We start from the raw sequence: 17,918 nt of genomic DNA on the forward strand, positions 1-17,918 counted from the left end.
CTTGAACATAAATTTAGTTTTTTTAGTAAGGCCATTTTTTTCACTTTTTGCGGAAAGGGTATACTTGCCAGCAGATTTGCCATGAGAGTATACTGAACAAAGGAGACAGGGTCATTTATAACCTGACATGTCTATTTTATTGTTGTGTCTGGTTTTTACTGACTGCAACAGGACCTCACATTTTATATTTGTCTCGATTGGCCAGCAACTTAGAATTTTTTTTTTTTTTTTTTTTGAGACGGAGTCTCGCCCAGGCTGGAGTGCAGTGGCGGGATCTCCACTCACTGCAAGCTCCGCCCCCCGGGTTCACCCCATTCTCCTGCCTTAGCCTCCTGAGCAGCTGGGACTACAGACGCCCGGCTAATTTCTTTGGTATTTTTAGTAGAGACGGGGGTTTCACCGTGTTCGCCAGGATGGTCTCGATCTCCTGACCTCGTGATCTGCCCGCCTCGGCCTCCCAAAGTGCTGGGATTACAGGTGTGAGCCACGCACCCGGCCTCACTTAGAACTTTTTAAAAGAGGCAAAGGCAGAGGAGAACAAAGGAAGGAGGAAGTAACTTGTGGAATGCTGAGAAAGGTAAAAACACCTTCAAATAAGGAAGAGGAACAGGCTATGACCTAATGCTTGTTTGGACCAGTATAAGCATGCCAGGGCAAATATTTAAGTTAAATTGTGGGAGCTAAGAACATAAAGTACATTGTTTTCTTTATTACAGCTAGCAGATATTTAAGAATGTTAGTACAGGTCTTTGAATAAATTATGTTTTTAAGAGAAGTCACTATTTATTCCTAATCAGATGCGGAGGAAAGTCTTTGAGGAGGAACCTCTACTTTACTTTTTACACCCCCCAAAAAATAAATCCCAAGCAGTATAAACAGAGAAATCCATACCTAAACACACCAAAATAAAGATCAAAGAAAAAATAAAATCAAAGAAAGAGAATATCCTTAAATAGCCAGAAAGAAAAGACAGATTATTTTCAAAGGAAAAACAATTAGGCTAACAACTGACTTATCAAGACATGAACAACAGGAGACAGAAGACTGGAATGGTGTCTTCAATGTGCCAAGAGAAAGTAATTATTAACATAGACTAGCCTATCTGCAAAATTATCTTTCAAGAATGAGGGTAATTAGACATTTTAATAAATTTTTTTTAAAAAAAAAGATTTTGCCCCAGCATCTTCTATAATTCTTAGGCATATATTCGGTAACGAAGAAAGCAATTTTAGATGGAAAATTCAAGAAGGAATAATGAGCAAAAAAAAAAAAAAAAGGTAAAAAGAGGATAAATCTAAACAAACATTACATATTGGAGAGCCAAAAAACAGAACTGAAATACACAGCAGCAAGAGCATGTATGTCAGGAAGGATGACTGAAATGTGAGTGTTCTGAAGGCCTTGGATTACTCAGGAGAAAGGTAAAGATGTTAATTTTACATTTGATAAACCACATATGCACTTAAAATTTCTACAGGAACTACTAGGGAAATAGAAATAGAGAATATTATAGTACTTTCAATTTAGTAGTGGAAAAAGTGGAATAAAAATTCAATCAATTCAAAAGAGCATAAAGGAAACAGGAAAAAATGGGACAAATAAAAAGCACAAAATAAGATGAAAGAAATAAATCCAAACATAATAATTAAGGCCAGGCTCAGTGGCTCATGCCTGTAATCCCAACACTTTGGGAAGCTGAGGCATTAAGATCACTTGAGACCAGGAGTTTGAGACCAGCCTGGGCAATGCAGTGAGACCCACTCTACAAAACTTTTTAATTTTAAGTTAGCTAAGTGTGGTGGTGCACACCTGCAATCCTAGATACTCAGGAGGCTGAGGTGGGAGGATGGCTTGAGTCCAGGAATTCGACATTACAGTGAGCTGATCGTGGCATTACACTCCAACCTGGATGACAGAGTGAGACTTTGCCTCTAAAAAAAAATAAAATAATAATAATATAGTAGTACAGATGAAAGAAATGTTCTACTAAAAAAAAAATTGTCAGATTGGATTAGTTTTTATATCAGCTATATGCTACTTACAAGAGGCTCACATAAAATACAGAGACACAGAAAAGTTGAAAGTATAAGGATTAAAAAAGACTCCAAGGTGGCCGGGCGCGGTGGCTCACGCCTGTAATCCCAGCACTTCGGCAGGCCAAGACGAGCGGATCCCGAGGTCAGGAAATCGAGACCATCCTGGCAAACACGATGAAACCCCGTCTCTACTAAAAATACAAAAAAATTAGCCGGGCCTGATGGCGGGCGCCTGTAGTCCCAGCAACTTGTAAGGCTGAGGCAGGAGAATGGCGTGAACCCAGGAGGCGGAGCTTGCCGTGAGCCGAGATTGCGCCACTGCACTCCAGCCTGGGCGACTGAGCGAGACTCCGTCTCAAAAAAAAAAAAAAAAAAAAAAAAAAAAGACTCCAGGGTAAAAAGTCTTTGTAACTGAAGGGATAGTAACATTATAAACTGAGAGAAGGACTAGAAAGAAAAGTAGAATTGGTGAAGAGAGGCCGGGCGCAGTGGCTCATGCCTGTAATCCCAGCACTTTGGGAGGCCGAGGCGGGCGGATCACCTGAGGTCACCAGCCTGGCCAACATGGTGAAACCCTGTCTCTACTAAAAATACAAAAATTAGACGGGCATGGTGGTGTGTGCCTGTAATCCCAGCTACCTAGGAGGCTGAGGCAGCAGAATCGCTGGAACTCGGGAAGCAGAGGCTGCAGTGAGCTGAGATCGCGCCACTGCACTCCAGCCTGGGTGACACAGCAAGACTCTATCTCCAAGAAAGAAAAAACAAAAAAGAATTGGTGAAGAGGTGAGAGGAAAACAAAGACTCCTTTAGATTTTGTGAGTTTCAGGCACTAGTAGAATTTCCAGATGGAGAAATGCGGCAAATAGTTGGAAATTCAAATGTGAGGAGTAAGAAACCAAGGGCACAGATAAAAAGGGTAATAGACAAAAGTATGAGTATAGAGGATTCATTCGGCATTTGTTGAGCCCTTAACATGTACCAGGCAAGGTGCCAGAAGTTGGAAATACAAAAATGAGTAAGAGAGGCCCATATCTTCAAGGAGCTTACAGTCTAAAAGATGGGAAAACAATAACAATACAATAGAAATAAACGGGTATGCACAGCAAAGAGACTATAACTACCCATAACTTCCGACTCCGCCTGGGGGAGTTAAGAACATCCTCAGACAAGAAGCAATATTTTATTATTTTTTTAAATTGAGATGGTATCTCACTGTGTTGCCCAGGCTGGTGTTGAACTCCTGGGCTCAAGCAATCCTCCCACCCCGGCCTCCCAAAGTGCTGGAAGGAAGTAATATTTTAAAATACATTTTAGATTTTCAACATTTTTTTAGCCAAATCAGTAAATTTTCAAGTTTAAAGTAAATTGTTTTTTAAAAAATTTACACTTTGGGCCAGGTGCAGTGCCTCACGCCTGTAATCCCAGCACTTTGGGAGGCCAAGACAGGCGGATCACCTGAGGTCAGGAGTTCGAGACCAGTCTGACCAACATGGAGAAACCCAGCTCTACTAAAAATACAAAATTAGCAGGGTATGGTGGCGGGCGCCTGTAATCCCAGCTACTTGGGAGGCTGAGGCAGGAGAATCGCTTGAACCTGGGAGGCGGAGTTTGCAGTGAGCGGAGATCATGCCGTTGCACGCCAGCCGGGGCAACAAGAGCAAAACTCCATTTCCAAAAAAAAAAAAAATTTACACTTTGGAAGGCCAAGGCAAGTGGTTGGCTTGAGCCCAGGAGTCTGAGACCAACATGGGCAACATGGAGAAACCTCATGTCTACAAAAAATACAAAAATTAGCCAGGCATGGTGGTGCACCCCTGTAGTCCCAGCTACTCTGGAGGCTAAGAGGTAGAAGGATCACATGAGCCTGGGAGGTCAAGGCTGAAGTGAGCCGACCATGCCACTGCACTCCAGCCTAGGTGACAGGGCAGGACCCTGTCTCGAAAAATAAATAAATAGGCCGGACGTGGTGGCTCATGCCTGTAATCCCAGCATTTTGGGAGGCCGAGGCGGGCAGATCATGAAGTCAGGAGATTGAGACCATCCTGGCTAACACAGTGAAACCCTGTCTCTACTAAAAATACAAAAACAAAATTAGCCGGGCATGGTGTTGGGCGCCTGTAGTCCCAGCTATTTGGGAGGCTGAGGTGGGAGAATGGCGTGAACCCAGGAGGCGGGGCTTGCAGTGAGCCAAGATTGCACCGCTGCACTCCATCCTGGGCGACCGAGTGAGACTCCATCTCAAAAATAAATAAATAAACAAACAAATAAATAACATCCTGCAACCCAAGCAAAACAAGATTTTACTTTTTAGAGATGGGGTCTCACTGTGTTGTCCAGGCTGGAGTACAGTGGCTATTCACAAGTGCTATCATAGCCCACTGTAGCCTCAAACTCCTGCTCAAGCAATGTTCCCACCTCAGCCTCTCAAGTAGCTGGAACTACGATGTGTAGCCACTACACCCAGCCAAAAGAAGCAATTTCATTGCTACTTTGCAACTCCTAGAGTGAGGAGTTATTTAGGAGATCCAATTACCAGAATCTACTGAATCATAAAACCAAGGGAGAAGGAGAAGAAGGTAATCAAAGAGGAGTTGAATAATATCTAGACAAAATAGAACTTAAAAAGAGAATTTATTCATAATTGCCAAAAACTGAAAACAACCAAGATGTCCTTCATTAGGTGAATGATAAACTGTGGTACATACATACAATGGAATACTATGCAGCGAGAAAAAGAAATGAGCTGTCAGGCTCGGCGCAGTGGCTCATACCTGTAATTCCAGCATTTTGGGAGGCTGAGGCAAGAGGATCACTTGAGCCCAGAAGTTCAGTGCTGCAGTGAGCTATTATTGCACCGCTGCACTTCAACCTGGGCAACAGAGTAAGACCTCCATCTCAACAAAACAAAACAAACAAACAAAAAAACAGAAATGAGCTATGAAGCCATGAAAAGACATGGAGAACAGGTGTGGTGGCTCATGCCTGTAATCCCAACACTGGGAAGCCAAGGTTGGAGGATCTGTTGAGCCCAGGAGTTCAAGACCAGCCTAGGTGACATGGTGAGATGACGTCTCTAAAAGAAAAAAAATTTTTAATTAGCCAGGCATGGTGGTGTGTACCTGTACTCCAGCTACTTGGGAGGCTGAGGTGGGAGGATCGCTTGAACCAAGGAGAGTGAGGCTGCAGTGGGCCATGATCATTCCACTGCACTCAGGCCTGGGCAACAGAGCAAGATCCTGTCTCAAAAAAAAAAAAAAAAAGGCAAGACATGAAGGAATCTTAAATGCATACTGCTAAGTGAAAGAAGCCAGTCTAAAAGACTACATATAACATTATTCCGGCCGGGCGCGATGGCTCACGCCTGTAATCCTAACATTTTGGGAGGCCAAGGCGGGCAGATCACCTGAGGTCAGGAGTTCGAGGCAAGCCTGGCCAACATGGTGAAACCCCATCTCTACTAAAAATATAAAAATTAGCCCGGTATGGTGGTGCATGCTTGTAGTGCCAGCTACTTGGGAGGCTGAGAAAGGAGAATCGCTTGAAGCCGGGAGGTGGAGGTTGCAGTGAGCCGAGATTACACCATTGCACTCCAACCTGGGTGACAAGAGTGAAATTCTGTCTCAAAAAAATATGATTCCAACTATATGACATCTGGAAATGGAAAAACTATGGAGACAGTAAAAAGAGCAGTGGTTGCCAGGAATGTGGGGAGTGATGAATATGTAAAGCACGAGGGACTTTTAGGGAACTGAAACTATTCTGTGTGATACAATAATGGTGGCTACTTGTCATTACACATTTGTTCAAACCCACAGAACTACATAATACAAAGTGAACCCTAATGTAAACTATGGACTTTAGTTAACGATAACATATCAACATTGGTTCATCAATTGTAACAAATGTACCACACCAATGAAAGATGTTAATAATAGGGAAAACTGGGCAGGCACAGTGGCTCATGCCTGTCATCCCAGCACTTTGGGAGGCTGAGGCAAGAGGATCGCCTGAGGTTGGGAGTTCAAGACCAGCCTGGCTAACATGCTGAAACCCCGTCTCTACTAAAAATACAAAAACTCCCTGTCTCTACTGAAAATACAAAAAATTAGCCGGGCGTGGTGGCGGGCGCCTGTAGTCCCACCTACTCAGGAGACTGAGGCAGGAGAATGGCGTGAACCCGGGAGGCGGAGTTTGCAGTGAGCCAAGATCGCACCACTGCACTCCAGCCTGGGCAACAGAGCGAGACTCCATCTCAAAAAAAAAAAATACAAAAACTAGCCAGGCGTAGTGGTACATGCCTTTAGTCCCAGCTACTCGGGAGGCTGAGTCATGAGAATTGCTTGAATCTGGGAGGCGGAGGTTGCAGTGAGCCAAGATTTCGCCACTGCACTCCAGTCTTGGCGACAGAGTAAAACTCTGTCTCAAAAAAAAAAAGGGAAAATTGTTGAGGGGGTATATAGGAACTCGGTACTTTCTGTTCAATTTTCTATAAACCTAAAATTTCTCTAAGAAATAGTGTGTTGATTTTTAAATATAATGAAATTTTAAAACATTTTTTAAAGAAGACCAAAGATTGACTTCAAGAAATGCCTATATTTTAAGTAGCAGCCAAGATAATCAGATTCTTAAGAACATCTTAGCCTGGGCAATATACCAAGACCGTGTTTCTGCTAAAAATAAAAATAAAAAAAAATTAGCCAGGCATGGTGGCAACCGCTTCTAATCCCAGCTAATTGAAAGGGTGAGGCAGGAAGATCGCTTGAGCCCAGGAGATCAAGGCTGCAGTGAGCTATGATCATGCCACTGTACCCCAACTCCTCAAATATAAAGAATTATGTTTATAAATACTCTATTTCCAATATGAGATAATAGCTTCAAATCTATTGAGCTTGTTTTTCAACAACAAAATAAACATTGTTAAGGAAATTAAACGCCACAAAAGACCTCAACAGTCCTTCAAATGACAAGGCCAGCCTTCTAAGCTCAGCTTTGATACACACAGTCAGCCCTTCATATCCATGGATTCAATCAATCGTGGATAGAAAACACAATTTTTAATTTGCATCTGTACTGAACATATACAGACTTTTTTCCTTGTCATTATTCCCTAAACCAGGGGTCTCCAGTGCCTGGGCCATAGACTGGTACCAGCCCATGGCCTGTTAGAAACCAGGCCGCACAGCAGGAGGTGAGCAGCAGACAAGCAAGCAAAGCTTCATCTGTATTTACAGCCACTCCCCATCACGGGCATTACTGGCTGAGCTCCGCCTCCTGTCAGGTCAGTGGCAGCAGTAGATTCTCACAGGAGCACTAACCCTATTGTGAACTGCACATGCCAGGGATATATCCTATGCACTCCTGTTGAGAATCTAATGCCTGATGATCTGTCACTGTCTCTTATTACCCCCAGATGGGACCATGTAGATACAGGAAAACAAGCTCAGGGCTCCAACTGATTCTACATCATGGTGAGTTGTATAATTATTTCATTATATATTACAATGTAATAATATAATAAAGTGCACAATAAATGCAATGCACTTGAATCATCCCAAAACCATCCCCACTCCCTGTCCATGGAAAAACTGTCTTCCACAAAACCGGTCCCTGGTGCCAAAAAGGCTGGGGACGGCTGCCCTAAACAATACAGTATAACTACTATTTACATATCATTTACAAAGTATTTAGTATTTTATGTAACCCAGGCATGATTTAAAGTATCCATACCTTAAAGGATGTGCATAGGTTATAACCAAATACTGCACTATTTTATATAAGGGATTTGAGCATCCTCGGATTTTAGTATCCACAAGCAGTCCTTGAACCAATCCCCAGGAGACACCAAGGAACAACTGTATATATAACCTTAGCATCTTCATGCTAAGTAAATAAAAGGAGAAAATATTTCATACCTCTGTCCCCCACATGCTCCTTCACCCACTGAGTAGCTGCAGCGATGCTCTCCATCTTGGTAACATCCAGGGTCACCGTCTCCAGCCTGTCAGACGTCTGGCCCCTCAGCTGCTCGGCCCCCTTCTCCGTCAGACACGCAGCCAGCACTCTCAAGCCTCGTGCATCCAGCTGTCTGGCCAGCAGGTTCCCAAAGCCCGAGTCACAGCCCGTGATAAAGATATACTTGTCTTGGAGGTGGCTCACCACCTGCCTCTCCCGGTACCAGTGCAGAAGGTAGTACAGGCCCACGAAGGCCGCCAGGTAGAGCCACATAGTGAAGGTGCTTCCTTCTCTTTCAATAGAAAGAAAACATTTTATTCCTTCCTTATTATTTAACAAATATATCTATTCAGTATTTGCCATGTGCCAGGCATTGCACTAGGTGATAGGGACTCTTTATTGATTAATACTTGGTCCTACCCTCAAGGGGCCACAGTCTAGAGAGGGAAGTCAGTGAGGTAACCAAACAAATCCAATGCAGTGTGAAAGGTGCCATAACAGAAGTATACACACAGTCTACAAAGGAAGATAACCGATAGCCTAGCACAGAAGGAATGATTTTGGTACTACTTCCTACCAAATAGGATAAGTAAGTTCAAAAAGTGGATAAGGATGACAACATTCCAGGCAGTAACAATGTGTACATGAAGGGAGTCGTGAGCAGCACAGAACTTCTTGAGACCTATAAACAATTCTGCATGAGTGCAGAGCAGAACATACATAAGAAGAGACTGGAGATGAGGTAGTGAAGGGCCAAATCATGAAGGGCCTTGTAAGCCACACTACGGAATCTGGATGTTATCCTGTGGACAGAGTATGTTACTAGAAGACATTAAACAGAGTATGCTACTAGAGTCAGGTGGCCAGATTAAGTTTTAGGAAGATTTGTCTCACAATGGCAGTGGAGGATAGATGAAACAGGTGTGGTGAAGGCAGTGAGATCCATTAGGAGATCTAATAGTTTGGGTGAGTTATTGCAGCCAAAGCAATTTGTAAACCTAGACCAATCAGAAGCATTGTTGAAATGAGTGTTCACAGATGCCTATGTTTCTATATGAAATTCTGGAGCAAAGTCCACCATTTTTTAGTAATCTATACATGTTGGCTGAACTAACATAATTCATAACAACATAGGTAGAGGTCAAATATGGGTATGGGCCCGCTAGCATCATAAGGCCTATACCACAACGCCTGCATGAGGCTAGTCTATGCAATTCAAACTCCTTAGTTTGACATGAATGTCCCCAGCACTCTGGCTACTTAGGCTTCTCTCTTGCATCCTACTCTTTAGCCAAAACAAACAACTTTCAGTCCCCTGCAAAGCACAGGCTTTTCATGCCTCTGCATACACTTCTTTCTACTGGAAAGAAGTAGCCCTCATCTACTTGGCAAATAACACTCTTTTTTTTTGAGACAGAGTTTCACTCTTTTTGCCCAGACTGGAGTGCAATGGCGCAATCTCAGCTCACTGCAACCTCTGCCTCCTGGGTTCAAGTGATTCTCCTTGCCTCAGCCTCCCGAGTAGCTGGGATTACAGGCACGTGCCACCAAGCCGGGCTAATTTTGTATTTTTAGTAGGGAGAGAGTTTTTTACCATGTTGGCCAGGCTAGTCGTGAACTCCTGACCTCAGGTGATCCACCCACCTTGGCCTCCCAAAATGCTGGGATTACAGGCATGAGCCACCACACCCAGCCATAACACTCATCTTTTAAGTCTCAGCCTAATCATCACTTTCATTCAGCAAACATTAATTCAACAACTACTTGAGTCAGACACAGTGTTAGGCACTGATACACAAGAGTGAACAATACATAGTCCATTTTTCATTGAATTCACAGTCTCATTATGAAGACTGACAACAATGCATTATAACAGAAGTAAAAACAGGAGGCTGCTGGAACACTCAGGAGAGGCTTCTAAGGCAGTTTAGAGAGGTCTGAGAAGCTTCCTAGAGAGAATAAAATATAAGTTGAGATCTACAGGTGTACTAGTCCGTTTTCACACAGCTATAAAGATACCACCCAAGACTGGGTAATTTATAAAGAAAAGAGGTTTAATTGATTCACAGTTCCACATGGCTGGGGAGGTCTCAGGAAAATTACAATCATGGTAGAAGGGGAAGCAAACACATGATGGCAGGAAAGCAAAAGCAAGCAAGAGAGGAACTACCAAACACTTATAAAACCATCAGCTCTCATGAGAACTCAACATGGGGGAAACCACCCCCGTGATCCAATCACCTCCCAGCAGGTTCCTCCCTAAACACCTAGGAATTACAATTCAAGATATGATTTCGGTAGGGACACAAAGCCAAACCATATCAAAAGGATAATTAAAAAATAATAGCTAGGCCAGGCACACTGGCACATGCCTGTAATCTCAGCATGTTGGGAGGCCAAGGCAGGCAGATCACCTGAGGTCAGGAGTTTGAGATCAGCCTGGTCAACATGGCGAAACCCCATCTCTACAAAAATACAAAAATTAGCCAGGCATGATTGTGGGCGCCTGTAATCCCAGCTACTCGGGAGGCTGAGGCAGAAGAATCGCTTGAACCCGGGAGGTGGAGGTTGCAGTGAGCCGAGATCATGCCATTGCATTCCAGCCTGGGTGACAGAGCGAGATTCTGCCCATCTCAAAAAAAAAAAAAAAATTGCAACCCTTGCCGAGCACTTGCTGTGTATCAGGCTCTGTTCTAAGATGTCACATATATTAACTTTTTGAATTCTCACAAGAACCCTACAAGATAGGTCCCATCATTATTCCTCTGTGTCAGTTCAGATACCAAGACAAAATTAGACATGCAAGAGATTATGGGTGAAACACCCTCAGAGGACAAAGGGGGAAGGCACAGGAATAGGTGGTAATAAAGATCTGACACCTCGGGAAGGAGAGGGGAACAGAAGGAGGAGAAGATAGGAAGAGCTTTAGACTGTAGTAGAGCCCCAAGAAAGTCTCAGCCAGGCCCATGAGCCTGAGCAAAGACTGCCACTGGAGAAGTTCCGCACTGGGCTGAACTGGTCCAGCTCCAGTACTGCCATCCTTCTGGTCATTGGCTGACCAGTGCCCAAGAGGAGCGTGCCTCAGTGTAAATACCACAGCAGATCGGAGGGTGCCACAACTGGAGGCTGGAAGTCAACCTCACTCCTCATAGCAGATTTTCTTGAGTGATCTGAGCAATGCACCTCAATGGCTGCCACACTGTTTCATAGGTGAGCACTGAGAGATTACATACAGTACTAGACAGAGGGGACAAAAAATGGTCCAGGCAAGAGACTTTCCTGCCCTGATTTAACCTGCCCCATGGTCTAACAGAATTGACTATACCCTCCTTAGTGTCCCCATTGTGGCCTGGGTTTATCATGATGCCTGCTGTACTTCATTGCACTGCTTTTCCCCATTTTTAGACTATAAGGCCCTTGAGAGCCCAGGTTACATATTAGTCTGCACCTGGCCCAGTGAATGGCACATAGCAGATACTTAATAAATGTTAGATAAATTAAGTTACACTAAGTAAAAATATCCTGAGAAAAAATTGAGAGGAAAAAAAGCAGGGAGAATGAGCCAGAGAAGTAGGAAAAAGCAAGCTGATGAAAGCCAAGGGAAGGGGGGCTTAATGAGGATCAGCAATGCAACCAGGAGGTCTGCTGGGTAATAGGAGGGCACTGGTGCTCTTAACGGGAAGACTCAGACAGTGAAGGGCACAGAAGCCAATCTTCAGTGGGCTGCTGCATGAATTGGAGGGCAGGAAGTGGAGCCGAGTGGAGACTCTTTTTCAAAAGCCTGGTCTGGGAAGGACAGGAGAGAAGGCAGTAAGTAGCGAGAGGGCAACTTAGGGTGTAGGCAAGTAAAGTGGAAGGAGACAGTGAAAGGGAGAAAACAGTGGAGAGAGGCATATATTGCTCCTCCCTCCCCCACCATCTTCTCTTTCTCTCCTTTTCCCCTCTTCCCTCTGTCTCTCTCCTTCCTTCTCTGAAGCCCTTTGCCTCTCTCCAATCTGAGAGCTCTGTGTTCTCTAGCCAGCTGCCTCTGTTCTGCCCAAGTGGCATTCCCTGGTGCACTACAGTAACACAGAGAGCTTCATCCTGACTGTTTATTGACTAAAAGGTAATTTTCTGTTGCCAGTCAAAGATGAAAACGTATTTCCCCCATTAGAGAGAAGCTTGGCCCTCACAGTTTCCCCGGGCATTACTATTCAGCCATCGCATGCCTAGCAGCAAGAAGACCTGCAGAAGAGATACACCTGGCGGAATCCCAAACCCTAGGCCAAACCTGAATGTGCCTCGAATATTTCAAATGTCCAAATACCCGAAGTGGCGTGGCCTGCTTGCTTTTACAAACCATTCATCTGCAAAAGCTGTGCAATTACTTTACGTTTTTGCCTTTGACTCAAATTATTTATACACAGTACTTAAGCTGCTATTTCTTGATTTACCAATTTTTGACATTCTCAATTAACTTCCTGCTATGGTAAATAAGAATTCAGCTTTCTTACATCATATTGTCAGTCTCTTCCTTTCTCATCTACACTATGCTATCTGGTTAATTTTATTTAATGAGTTTTGAGGTCGAGCCTTGAAAACACCTTCATAATCACACATGCATAGGTTAAGAACTTCCACTGTTTATTTCAGGTCTGATCCCCATCTTGGGCTTCATCATTGCTTGAAGCTACTCTCCCACAAAGATCTTGAAAAGCTAGGCCAGGCACGGTGGCTCACGCCTGTAATCCCAGCACTTTGGGAAGCTGAGGCAGGCAGATCACCTGAGGTCAGGAGTTCGAGACCAGCCTGGGCAACATGACTAAGCCCCATCTCTACTAAAAATACAAAAATTAGCTGAGTGTGGTGGCAGTGCCTGTAGTCCCAGCTACTTGGGAGGCGGAGGCACAAGAACCGCTTAAACCTGGGAGGCGGAGGTTGCAGTAAGCCAAGATCATGCCACTGCACTCCAGCTTAAGTGACGGAGTGAGACTCTGCCTCAAAAAAAAAAAAAAAAAACCTTGAAAAGCTGAAACTGCCCTCTCTGCACAGCCCCATCCTATCTTTGGGGCTCTTCCCCTCCCCCCACTCCCCTCTACTTCTTTCTTCCTGCTCTGCCTTCCTTTTCCTCAGCCTCTCTCTATTACTGCAATCCTCTCACAGTTTCATTTGCCTCCTTATTCAGCACAGGTCTCATAGTTGGCCATTTTAGGGGTGCTTCACTAGCACCCCAAAGCCTTTACCATCCATGTTCTCTAGCTGCCAGCTGCCATGTGGTGCTAGAGAAAGACCAGAAAACAAACTTTTATACAACAAATCAATGTTATCCTATCTCAGCTGCGCCCCCTCCCCCCCGCCCACCGCCAATATAAGGCAAACCTTCTGTTTGCCTCCATTTGACTCCTCCCTTATTATTTCGCAACAACACCTGTTCCAAATCTTTACTAGCCTTCAAAATTTCCCAACCTCATGTTTACCTAGCTCTCCTTCCACAGATGAGCATACACGTTGCTTCCCTGCCAAAATCCAGATCTGCTCAACCTGGACACTCTAATTCCTACCCATAACATTTTGCCTGTCATCTCAGGGGGTTCCAGGGCCCAGTGAGGCTACCTCTGCTCTAAATTTCTCTGTATTGTCTTCTATCCTCTTTCTTCTGCCTTTCATCCTCCCTAAGACCATCCTAACCTGCCACCCCTTTAATAACCATCCTCTCTCTTCCCCATATGGCCAAAATATTCAAAGGGCAAGCACAGGCCCTCTATTTTCTTGCCACCCACGAGCTCCTTGCACTTCACCTTCCATTCCCATCACTCTCTGGAAAATCTCTCACAGCTCACCAAGGACCTATTAGCAGACAATTCCCAAGGCTTCCTCTCTCTTCTCCTCAGACCTCACTGCAATATTTAGCACATTCTTTTTTCTTATGATTTTATCTGATTCTTAGATCCTAACCTGGCCTTCAGTGAAGAAGAAGAAGATTGCTTTCAGATCGTGCCATGCTCTCATTGGATTCTGTCTGTGACTCCCTGTCACCCACAGGATAAAGTCAGAACTCCTCAGCTTGACACACGATAATAATAGTGAACAGTTATAGAGAACTTTCCTTGCCAGGCACTGTGTGAAACCATATATATATATATATATATATATATATATATATACACATACATATACAATACACACACACACACATGGTTTCACACATATATGTGTGTGTGTGTATATTGTATACATGTGTGTATACATTGTATATATGTGTATATACGTGTATATATACACGTATACACACATATTTTTATATATACACATATATACACACATATATATACACACATATATATTATATATACATAATATACACAATATATACACATATACACGTATATATAATATATATTATATATGTGTGTATATATGTGTATATATAATATACCCTCTATTGTGTATATATAATATATACACTATATATATAATATATGTGTGTATATATATAATATATATAATATATATACACAATAGAGGGTATACGCAATTATTTTGTTTTTGTTTTTGTTTTTGTTTTCGTTTTGTTTTGTTTTGAGATGGAGTCTCGCTCTGTCCCCCAGGCTGGAGTGCAGTAGCGCGATCTCGGCTCACTGCAAGCTCCGCCTCCCAGGTTCACGCCATTCTCCTGCCTCAGCCTCCCAAGTAGCTGGGACTACAGGCGCCTGCCACCACGCCCGGCTAATTTTTTTTTTTTATTTTTTAGTGGAGACAGAGTTTCACCGTGTTAGGCAGGATGGTCTCGATCTCCTGACCTCGTGATCCTCCCACCTCAGCCTCCCAAAGTGCTGGGATTACAGGCGTGAGCCACCGCGCCTGGCAGTGTATGCAATTATTATGCCCACTTTTCACATGAGGAAACTGAAGCACAGATTAAGGCAAGAATTAAGTGACTTTTCCAAGGTGAAACAGAGTGAATAGTAGAGACAGGATCAACTCCAGAGTGTTCACCTGCAGAAGCCTTGCATCTAACCACTGCGCTACACTGCCTTTCCCTTTCAAGACCAGCCTGGGCAACATGACTAAGCCCTATCTCTACTAGAAATACAAAAATTAGCTGACTTTTCATGGTCAGGCCGTGGCCTACATTTGCCCCTTGGCTCCTGTCTCTCACAGCCAGAAGCCATAGTTTAATCCTTCTGACTACCCAATTTGAAGCACACGCTTCTCCGTTCACTTCTGAGATGCTCTACTCCCGTTCTCCTACAGCAGTCACAGACAGCGTCCCTTCCCCTTCACCCCTCCCAGCTCCTCCTCTCCTTTCTCTACCCTAAATGCAAGGACTCCTCAATGCCTCTTGATTGGCCTATCACAGAAGCTTTCTCACTAACCCCACAGTGTCACTCTCACTTCCCCTCTCATCCACATAGGGCTGTCTGGTTAATTTCCCTAAAGCGCAGCTCTGCCGATGTCACTCCCTGAATAGCATTCAACCTACTGAAAATCTAAATCTAAAACCTTAGTTGTACAAGGCCCTCCATGATTGGATCTTGACCTTTTCTCCCCCTCCTCTTTCTCACACTGCCTATGTTCCATCAAAACCAAAGAGCTTTAAAATGAAGGAAGTATGATTTGCTGAGCCTTGGAGGACAGATGGTATTTGACATGCAGAGATTGGGAACCAGGGCATTTCAGGCAAAGGGAATAGTGAGAGCAAAGACCTGGAACATGGAAAGTACAGAGCACTAATAAATGGAGATACCAACAAGACTACTCTGGATGATTCCGACTACCTTTTGTCACACGCGTCCCAGTGAAGAGATCACCAAACAGGCTTTGTGTGAGCGACAAGGCTGTTTATTTCACCTGGGTGCAGGCGGGCTGAGTCCGAAAAGAGAGTCAGCAAAGGGAGATGGGGTGGGGTCGTTTTATAGGATTTGGGTGGGTAGCAGAAAATTACATTTAAAGGGGGTTTTTCTCTTGCAGGCAGGGGCGGGGGTCATAAGGTGCTCAGTGGGGGAGCTTCTGAGCCAGGAGAAGGAATTTCACGAGGTTAATCACTCAGTTAATGTGGGGCAGGAACAAATCACAGTGGTGGAATGTCATCAGTTGAGGCTATTTTCACTTTTGTGGATCTTCAGTTGCTTCAGGCCATCTGGATGTATACATGCAGGTCACAGGGAATGTGATGGCTTAGCTTGGGCTCAGAGGCCTGACACCTTTCCTTTTCTTTCTTTCCAAGAACCTCTCTGCATGAGCTTCCCTGCCCCAACCCTGATTTTGTGGATAGTATAGAATCATGAGGCTGGGCACAGTGGCTCACACTTGTAATCCCAATACTTTAGAAGGCTGAGGTAGGCGAATTCCTTGAGGAGTTCGAGACTAGCCTGAGCAACATGGCAAAATCCCATCTCTACAAAAAATACAAAAACTAGGCAGGCATGGTGGGGAGTGCCTGTAGTCCCAGCTACTCTGGAGGCTGACACGGTGGGGGGAGGGGGTGGGAATCACTTTAGCCTGGGAGGTCGAGGTTGCAGTGAGCCATGATTGCACTACCGCACTCTATCCTGGGCAACAGAGCAACACCCTGTTTGGAAAAATTAATAAATAGATAATAAGAAAAAAAAGGATTGGTTTTTTGTGTGTGTGTTGTTGTTGTTGTTGTTGTTTGTTTTGAGATGGAATCTTGCTCTGTCGCCAGGCTGGAGTGCAGTGGCGTGATCTCAGCTCACTGCAACCTCTGCCTCCCGGGTTCCAGCGATCCTCCAGCCTCAGCCTCCTGAGTAGCTGGGACTACAGGCATGCAACACCATGCCCGGCTAATTTTTGTATTTTTTAGTAAAGACAAGGTTTTACCATATTGTCCAGGCTGGTCTCAAACTCCTGACCTCGTGATCCGCCTGCCTCAGCCTCCCAAAGTGCTGGGATTACAGGGGTGAGCCACCGCACCCAGCCTAAAAAAAATTTTCTTAAATAGAATCATGAGGCCAGGCACGGTGGCTCATGCTTTTAATCCCAGAACTTTGGGATGCTGAGGCAGGCAGATCACTTAAGGCCAGGAGTTCAAGACCTGGCCAACATAGCGAAACCTCGTCTCTACTAAAAATACAAAAATTAGTCAGGTGTGATGGCGGGCGCCTGTAATCCCAGCTACTCAGGAGGCTGAGGCAGGAGAATAGCTTGAACCTGGGAGGCAGAGGCCGCAATGAGCTGAGATCATGCCACTGCACTCCAGCCTGGAAGACAGAGTGAGACTCTGTCTCAAAAGAAAAAAATAAAAAATAGAATCATGATTATAGACTCTGAGGCCAGATGGCCTGGGTTCAAAATCAGGCTTCGAGATTTACTTGTTCTGCAGCCTTGAGTAAGTGAACTGGCCTCTGTTCCTGTGTGCTCGTGTTCAAAATGGGAAAAAGAAACCTCAGTGATTTATTGAGAGGGTTAAATAAGTTAATGCATGTAAAGCAATACATAATTGTTAGATATTAGTATTATTTTGGGTAGTTGTTGTCTTATTATTGCCATATGAGACCTTTCTCCCTGAGCCCTGTCTCTTCCCCTGAGCTTTCATAGAAGGAAACTGTGCCGTGGGAATGTGCATTATCTGGTGCATTACACCACCACTTTTCTACAGTATGCATAACTCCACATATTGCAACATCCTTAATCATTTCTATCAGCTCTTTATCACTATTTTGGGCCATGCTCGTGCACCTTAACTTCCTTCTGTCTCAAGCGAGGACCTCTCTCTCTGCAATATAATACATGGCAAAGTAAGAAGTAGCCTTTATTCCCTTCTTTGGTTAAAATCTTCAGACCTGGGTTTGTCTATAAACTCCAATCAGTTTAGTCACTGATCCTAAGAGCAAGTCTGTAAACAGCACATGGCTCCCTGAACTGATCCACCATGACATTCTTTTCTTCCCACTTGGGCATACAGGCTAAGTATTCCTCAAGTCAATAATT

The 17,918-nt window shown here is 44.2% G+C and overlaps 1 protein-coding gene across 7 annotated transcripts in view; it reads right to left on the bottom strand.

Annotated features, from left to right (window-relative positions):
• The window catches only part of HSD17B6 (hydroxysteroid 17-beta dehydrogenase 6), a 38,088-nt gene that overhangs the window by 8,216 nt on the left and 11,954 nt on the right, over positions 1–17,918 (bottom strand). For 6 of the 7 annotated variants that reach the window (XM_034935625.2, XM_008978548.4, XM_008978549.5 and 3 more), the window contains one exon: positions 7,949–8,280. In XM_034935625.2, the coding sequence (XP_034791516.1) occupies positions 7,949–8,261 (313 nt within the window). In that variant the 5' untranslated portion in view covers positions 8,262–8,280. The remainder of the gene's footprint in view (positions 1–7,948; positions 8,281–17,918) is intronic. The other variant, XM_034935627.3, reaches the window with a different exon arrangement.

This window comes from Pan paniscus, chromosome 10, assembly GCF_029289425.2.
Source record: "Pan paniscus chromosome 10, NHGRI_mPanPan1-v2.0_pri, whole genome shotgun sequence".
Classification (NCBI taxonomy): domain Eukaryota; kingdom Metazoa; phylum Chordata; class Mammalia; order Primates; family Hominidae; genus Pan; species Pan paniscus.